Source organism: Anarrhichthys ocellatus, unplaced genomic scaffold, assembly GCF_004355925.1.
Source record: "Anarrhichthys ocellatus isolate YVR2014 unplaced genomic scaffold, GSC_Weel_1.0 scaffold16, whole genome shotgun sequence".
Lineage (NCBI taxonomy): Eukaryota > Metazoa > Chordata > Actinopteri > Perciformes > Anarhichadidae > Anarrhichthys > Anarrhichthys ocellatus.
In genome coordinates, this window is record NW_022280046.1 from 5,727,445 (window position 1) to 5,735,689 (window position 8,245).

Here is an 8,245-nt window from a genome sequence, read left to right on the forward strand (position 1 = left end):
GTCAATCAATGCAGAAGTGTGTAACTGGCTGTAGAAATATGAAATCGTGTTCCTTGTGATTGAAATAAAATGAAGACCCGTTCGTAAAGACATGGCTCCACAGGGCCACAAGCGTTCAAAAACTCCACAGGGAAGCTTTAATCTCAAACTATGCTGACTGAAAGTTTCATTTTGTCTCCACATCCAGAAGAGATGACGAGATGATAAAAGTGAGAGCTCTGTGTTTTCTACCTGCCCTATCTCATTTAATCTGATGCTGCCATCCTCCAGACTCGTTCACCGACCCTTCAGCTGAAGGTCTGTCCAGAGAGCGGGCGAGAGAGCGGGACCGCAGCCGGCCTCACGAGAGGAGGCACCACTCCTCGGCAGGAGAGAAGCAGCGCTACTACTCCTGCGAGCGTTACGGCAGCAGGGAGCAGTGTCACACCAAGTCAGCCGGGCCCAGCCGATCCACGTCTCCCGGAGAGGGACAGGACGCTGTTTTTGTCAAACAGGTCAGTTACCTGCCACGCTGTACGTAGTGATTAACAGCGAGCTAGTCGTGAACACCCTGTGCTCTGTCAGTATTTTGGGCGGTGACACATGTTTTATTCTTTTGGCTCTGTACCCGAGCACATTGGATTTGAATAAGAAACAGCTACTATGAGGTTTTAGGGCTGTATTTCAGCTTTAGTTTTAGGGTGTTCACATCCATACTTGGCCAACAGTGTAGGAATTGTTGCCCTTTATATTCAGTGCACTCCCAATTTTACGACAACGCAGCAGAACAATGATTCTATACATTACCTAAGAAGCTTTTATAGCCAAACAGCGGTAAGTTATCTAGACACTGTTTTATTGTGACAGAATAAAACCAACCCAAACTGTAAAATTTGGTAGATTATACATCAAAACGGCTGCAATTGTTAGACTAGACTGTTGAAATGAACGCTACAATTTGGAACTGTAAAGAGTAACTTAACACCAGCCTGTCTGAGTAAAAGCTTGTTTCACCTCTGGAACAACGGTGATGATGGCTGTGGTTGCGTGTGGTCAGGAATGTGCTCGGTTGCACCTGTAACCACACCCAACAGTGATGTCACGGTGTGCTGAGTCACCCTGGAGTACACTTCTGCGTCACTGCAGCAAGGTGAGAAGTGACATTATATTTAAGGTCAGGGAAAACTAGATTTCCAGGGGGTTTTATGTTGCTCTTTAACCTCTAGTTTGTTTACTTACAGCCCTCACTGTATGTGGAGAAGTACCTTGTCCCTAAAGCAAAATAACTCTACTGTGTGTTTCCTCAGCATGGTAGCAGTGTGGTCAAAGCTGGCCCTGGAACGCTCCCCTCTGGTTCAAGCACACCAGGCCGCGGTCGCAGGCAGCTCCCACAGACGCCCCTAACCCCTCGTCCCGCCGTGACCTACAAGACCGCCAACTCCTCGCCTCTCCAGTCCGGTGCCAGCACCGCTGCGACGGGGCACCAGACTCGCTTCAGCCGTGGCCTTTCAGAGCATGAGCGCTTACACTGGGGCACCGACGAGTCCCCGATACCGGTCACCCGCATCGGTTCGGACCCTAATTTAAACCGACAGTCGCAGGTCGCCTCTCACCAGGCCCTCCTTGAAGAAGACTTCCAGGACACTGTGAGCAGCCACGGAGGGGCACGCTCCGCCAGAACCGCTGCCTCCACCACGGCCTCGACTTCACACGGAACCGCCGCTGCGCCCGTCACAGCGGCCGGCGCGCAGGGTAGGGGGGCGGGGGTGGTTCCCAACGGGTACCACTTCACCCTCGGGGTCAACTCTGCGTCCGTGCCTGGGAGCCGAGGAACGGGAAGTCTCAGGGAGAGGGAGGAAGAGGACTGGTGCTAACCGAGGACGGGCAGCTCGTCAGTGTGGCACAGCGCTCTCGTCGGGTCCAAGGCGCTGATGGGAATAGAAGGGAAGATATTAAGGGAAAAAGCCAGTGGAAAGTGCTGTAAAAGGGTATCCGAAATCATTCCAGCTTTGTAGTGTTGCTCTACTTTTTTATACAACAAACTTTTAAGGAATAAAAAATACACTGACTCTTTCTACCCCCTTTACTTGCACTGGAAATCATAGCACCTGTGAAGACCCTTAAGTATTTTTGCCTTGGCCTTTAAAATCAGTGATGGAGCAGAAGATAAAAGCCAAAACCTCGTCATTCGTTGAGTGAAACTGTGTGCTTCAGACTGATCTGAAAGCCTCAGTCCTGGCGTTAATACGGCTACTCACAACACTGTTTTTATTTTTGTACGTTTCATTTTGTTTGTGGTTGCCGTACGGGTGAGAGAAGAGTTTCAACTTGATCATGTTGACGCTTTCACCAAATTCTCTTTTCTTCATCAGCTTTTACTTCGGGGGGTAATCCCCCAAATTCTGACCAGAGAACATTATTAGGAACTATTTTAAATGCGTCTTAAACTTCCACCATGACAACTAAGGGACACGGTGAGTAATGTGACAACAATAAATCAAAAGGAGGGGTTAGAATGGAACTAGAGCCCAGTTTTCATGATCACAGTTTTTGTAAATTGTACCACATGTACATATTTGGAGTGCACATAGGGACGCGATAACTCACTTCTGACGTTATGTGGCTGAATACTAAGTGCCTCGTTTTCCAAGATGTATTAAGATGCAGCCTGGTCAGATGGACTTGAACACACAGTAGGGGATGTAAGTATTTACACAGAAAAAGTGTAGAGAACAAAGTTTGAATCTGGTATAATGGACAGAATGCAAAAAAAAAAAAAAAACTAACACTTTTTGTACTGAATCTTGTTGTAGGTGTGTGAGAATTACAGATCCAAAGTAAGCAATGTAGTGCATGCCAGGGTCTTGAACTTGTCAAAAAATAGTGTCTGTACTTTTGCTTAAGGGTGTGTGGTAAGCATTTGCCTTTCTCTTTCAAATATACTGCCAGCCAGTTGGTAGAAATAGTCTCTGAATGCAGAAAAGTGCCATTTTTTTTATTTCTAACCTACAAAAATTCTGCCTCCTCAAGCATACAGTGTATATCTCATCTCTGCCATATTTGCCCAAATTTCATGGGTTCCCTTTCTTCTTAACTGTTTCCTCTGAGAGCAGTATTGTGTGAGGGTTTGTAGGAGAGGTTACCTGTTTGTGTGTCCACAGGTACAATAAAGAGTTGTGTTGTTGCCGCAGACTGTTGACTTAAAATAGGGCTATGCAACAAGACGACACTTCATCTGCCCTGTAGCTTTACCCTCTGGAATCTCCAGGTTCAGGCTTTAGTGTGGCTGCGACCAAATTTTACATTGATGTATGAAGAGTTGTAAATTGTAAATGTATCTCATGATGTACAGTTAACTGACAACACACACTGAGGCACAAATGCTATCCGAGCTGATATATGTGAATCACAGGGCATTTTTGAAGTTGGCAAGTTGACTGCATGACGCCTAAGATAGAACCACCCAAAACATAAAACTGTGTTCTTTCCAGACTTGGGTTAAGTTGTGTTTTTGGTGGTTTTCTTGGAAAGCCAGATAAATGGGATTGACAAAGTGGTTTTAGTGTGAGTGTATTCTGTCAATAACAAAAGGCTGAACTAACATTTGTGTGGTACTACTAGAGCTCTACATGAGCCTAAAGGACCAGCAGTGTGTCCTTAAAAGCTGAGCTGGACCCAGACACGAGGCTGTATTTTGCTTCGGTTTATTGGCAATACTTTCCCCCCACTTCACACTGGGCATAACATATCTAAAGAAAAGCCTCATAATATTTAATAATTTTGTTGTTTCCACGAAAAGACCAACGCCAACAATGTGTGAATCTGTCTTTCACTATATTTCCCTGTCTGTGGCCCACTGGTTCCTAATGGAAACAGACCTTTACAAATACATAAAGAGTCACGGGTATTCTTACTGCTAGGAAAGGCTCAGTCATTTCCAAAAACATCTCGGAATTATTATATATATATCTATATATCTATATATATATATATATATATCTATATATATCTCTATATATCTATATATATATATCTATATATCTCTATATATCTATATGTCTATATGTCTATATATATAAAATTATATTTTTTAACAAATGTTACTTAAACAGGAGTAGGTTGTGATAATATTGGGCCACTAAATTGTAATAACCTGCACAGGGACTACAGATGGTAATTGGCTCTCTTGCCAACTCTGGCACATTTACATTGAGGGGTAAACAGGAAATGTTGATTAATGTGCTGTCCCTGGTAAACGCATACATGAATCAATTTGTTGGGTACTATTTTCACTTGCGGATTGATACTCATTTGGTGCTGTACTGAGTATTAATGGCAGCCAGAAGGCGTATGTGCATTGACTCAAAATATGCCACGGTGGCCATATTCATGGTGATGACGGCACATCTCCCTACTCTGGTTCCTACTCACGACGTACATCTCTAAAAACTTCTTACAAATTTAAAGTTTCATTTTTAAAACGTTCTCGGTTGTTTCCCAAAACAGCTGGGTTTAGCGAACATTATTCAAACGGGTAAACAGTGTACTTGTTGGGGACTATTTTCAGCCGTGGAATCAGATGCTCCCGTCTTCATTCATGGGAAGGAGGACGGTGTCTGTGGGATTGATCCAAATAAACGGTGTGTGTTCAAAGTAAGGAACATGTCACCCATTGCAAAACTGCGTGGCTCATTGATGTATATTTGATAGTTTTTTATTTTTTTTATTTTTAGAAACAATGGAGCTCTACAGCACATAGGAACAAGCCCCTTTATGTCAGCTTTTAGATACACACACAATACTTATAATTAAAGTCATTAATGTTTGGTTGGGTTTTTTTAAATTGAAAATAAGAAACATATAGAATATCACAAAGCTTGACCTTTAAAACACATGATACAGTTGAATGCAGTTGTTTGATAGAAAACCTACAGATTTAAATTAGGTAATTGGTGCAGATATTTTTTTTTAAAGGATTTGTCATAATTGTGAGTGAGGGATCTTGTTGAGTCATACAGATGTTGCACATTGAAGGATTATCTGTCACTTTGTCAGAGATGTGGATTCGAGTCACTGTGACTTGGACTCGAGTCTCGGTGTCTAAATCTCTTGGTGCTCCTTGTATTGACTCTAAGCAAGTTTATGGACGTGTAAATTATTTGCAAATATATTTTGATCCAAGTCAGGTTATTTCCTTGTGTTTTAATTTGTACTTCCTGTTGTCTCTTATTTGTGCAATCTATTTCATGGGTCATCGAAAAGGAGACATTTTAGACTTCAAAGCAGTGAGGCCTAACTTTAGGCGTGGCTCTGTTCTTTGTAAAGGTGACGTCACAGATTGCTCGTCGTCTTTCGGTCCATGGACGTTGCTGTAAGTCGCCATATTGGAGCAGAGAGTTGTGTTCATCTCTACGGTAGATTTTTCAAAATATCCAACAGTTTCAGGCCTCCAACATGAACAGGTTGCCAAGTATTCCTCCTACAGTTTTACTCTTACCGCCCCCTCTAGAGATGTCCTGTTTGCGTGTTCTGAAATGGAAATGTGCATGTGCTGAAAGTAGACTTCATTCAGTCCACAAATTGTACAATTTGTTTCCTGGTTGTGTTTTTCTGATTATCTAAACACACAATGTATCTTTTTCACGTGAAGACAAAAAGAAAGAAAGAAAGAGCTTGAATGACATTTTATCACAGAGCCACCAAAGTGGAAACAAGGCTCTTTCTCAGAAGAGAGGTTCTGGAGTGGCTGAGTCCTTCGCTGCCTGATCTGTTACTTGACTGTCTCTCCCACAGTCATTTCAACTGTACACATAGATTTTATGAATATAAGTCCTTGAATAAAGAGGTATGATTATGAAAGCGGAACATGTAGATCTTTGAAGATTGTTTTGTGATTAGAGTTGGGTTTTGAATTTGAATAGAGCATATATAGAACTTAAACACAAAGCTCTACATTTGAACTTGAGTGTTGCCAGATAAGTTCTTGAGTTAAATAGCTGGATGTTTTTACATTGCTTTTTGCCAAAGAAAAATGATGTACAGATTCAGTAATTGACACATTGGATCTTAAAGAATCTATTTAATCAAGATCCAGATGAAATCAGGAACCCAAGTCTACATCCAGTTCAATTCCTCTATGGCTCAAAATGATTGTGTTTGTCATGAAGATGTTAAGTTGGTGATGGTGTAAATATATTTAGATACAATTTGGCTGGTTATTTCTGCTCCTTTGGAACAAATTATGCAGTATGGGTTACCTTTGACCTTCAACTGACAGACCAACAAGTTGTAACTGATATTAAAGGGGAATGCACTAAAGTTAAATAGATCACTTTGATAACTTTCCTTGTGTTGTGAAAACAGTTGTATTATGTCTACATTGACTCTGGAGGAGCTTGTCAAGTCTTGAGGTCATTACCCTGATGATATCATCAAATGAAAATTGTTTTAATGTTATTAATTATGAATGAAAACATGAGCCATATTTCTGTAAGCTTTACGGAGCTTTATAGTGACCCGTCCGTTGGTCATTTAGCTGCAGCATCATCTGTCTCGTGCTGCAGTGATGAAAGGATCAAATGTCTCTTGGAGACCAAAGAAATAAATCAGTCTTTCAAGTGCAAACTGACCAATTCGCAGCCAAGTTGCAGAAAGGCTTTTGAACTAAATGGGCGGAGGCCCTGCAGGATTTTAATTGGTCCGCATTACAGGAGCGGGGCGGGGCTTCCGATGTCTCGTTTGGCGCCTGTGTGTGATGTGATGCAGCTGCAGGTCAGGAGGAGAGAAGCTGCTGCTTCTGTCTGAGGAGGAGGAGCAGAGGTGAAGAGGATGAGAACTTACTCTGTGTCTCACTCCAACTTCAAGAAACAAAGTGCCGTTCAGCAATGTCCCTCACGTTTGACTAATGAGAGCCGCCTCATTAGAGATAGTTTTATATGCAGAACACGTTTTGGTTCGCTCATTTGCATGTCGTTACATCTTAATTACAAAAAGTGATTAAACCTGGAAGATGTTCTGCGGGTTGTTTAAATGGACGCTTTGCCTTCTCGGGCTCTTAACCACGAGCTCCGCCGCACCTGACGATGATTTTGGAGGCGAGTCCGGCTCCGGGATGCTTCAGACAGGTAAGAGTGGCGCCACACCTGTGGAGCCTCTTAAACCAGTGCAGAATAAACATGCTACTTTGTTTCACGACATTTTTTTTTTTACCATGTGCGACTCTTAAAAAGTTCTCCGGCTAATGTTAGATATGTTTAGTTAACACAGGGCTAATTACGCTAGCTGCTGCCTTCTTAATTAGCTAGCACCACGACGGTTAAAGTAAAAGTCTGTCACCTGTAGTCGCGTGCCTTTTATATTTATATATATCTGTGTATATATAGGGTTTTGAAATTCGTTAATATACAGGAGCCTTTATACGTTATCCAAACCCTGAACTTTCTACCAACATGTACTGCTATGTAAAATGTAACGTTATGTTACTATTGTTCTCCAGAGAACCCACAGAATGATACTCTGCTTTTGTCACATTGTAGCCTACTTTTCCTCTCCATCCTCTGTAAACTGTGACTCTGCTGATGCACCGATAACGAGAGCTACATCATGTGTGAGGGCTGTTTAACACCCAGTCACAACAGCGGACTGGTGTATTAAGTCACATTTTCTCAGCTGGAGTTGATTACATCTCTTGCTCAGTGCCTTGTGTCCAGATGGATATTCTTCCACTGCCTCTCAGATACTCGGCAGCTTCACTCAGTCCAACTTTGATGCTGTAACAGTTTTCATTTCATCTCTCTCTGATGTGAGAGTGAACCCAAACCCCACTGTGTGTGAGACTGAGTGAATAACTCTGACCACAATGAAACAATAAGACTTTTTCACTGCAGGCCAATCACATTTAATAGCTTTGTTAAATTGCTACAACAGCCTCTCAAAGGAAGAGAAAAAACACCCACAAATTAAGAATGTTATTAGAGCACACGTGTTATTCTAATTACCAGCCTGCAGGTGTTAATTTAACATTAACAAGTCTGCTCATACATTTCAAGCCCTCACACTGATTTAACGACCATAAACAGTCTTACATTTGTAATATTGCTGCTGTCTTCCCTGTTGCCAAACTCTTTAAATCAGTTTGATCTGAGATCTTTTATCTCCGGTAGACGTCTACAGAGGAACACACACACACACACACACAATTTGATTGATAAGTTTGCTTTTACGTTTCCCAAAAGAGGTGTTTTGACTTGCTGAATACATCATGCGC

At 42.1% G+C, this 8,245-nt stretch overlaps 1 protein-coding gene across 24 annotated transcripts in view; it reads left to right on the top strand.

Moving 5' to 3' along the window:
* The window catches only part of LOC116388026 (voltage-dependent N-type calcium channel subunit alpha-1B-like), a 142,886-nt gene extending 139,351 nt beyond the window's left edge, over positions 1-3,535 (top strand). For all 24 annotated transcript variants that reach the window (XM_031855588.1, XM_031855585.1, XM_031855584.1 and 21 more), the window contains 2 exons: positions 271-494; positions 1,287-3,535. In XM_031855588.1, coding sequence (XP_031711448.1) covers positions 271-494; positions 1,287-1,853 — 791 coding nt within the window. In that variant the 3' untranslated portion in view covers positions 1,854-3,535. The remainder of the gene's footprint in view (positions 1-270; positions 495-1,286) is intronic.
* Positions 3,536-8,245: the final 4,710 nt, after the last annotated feature.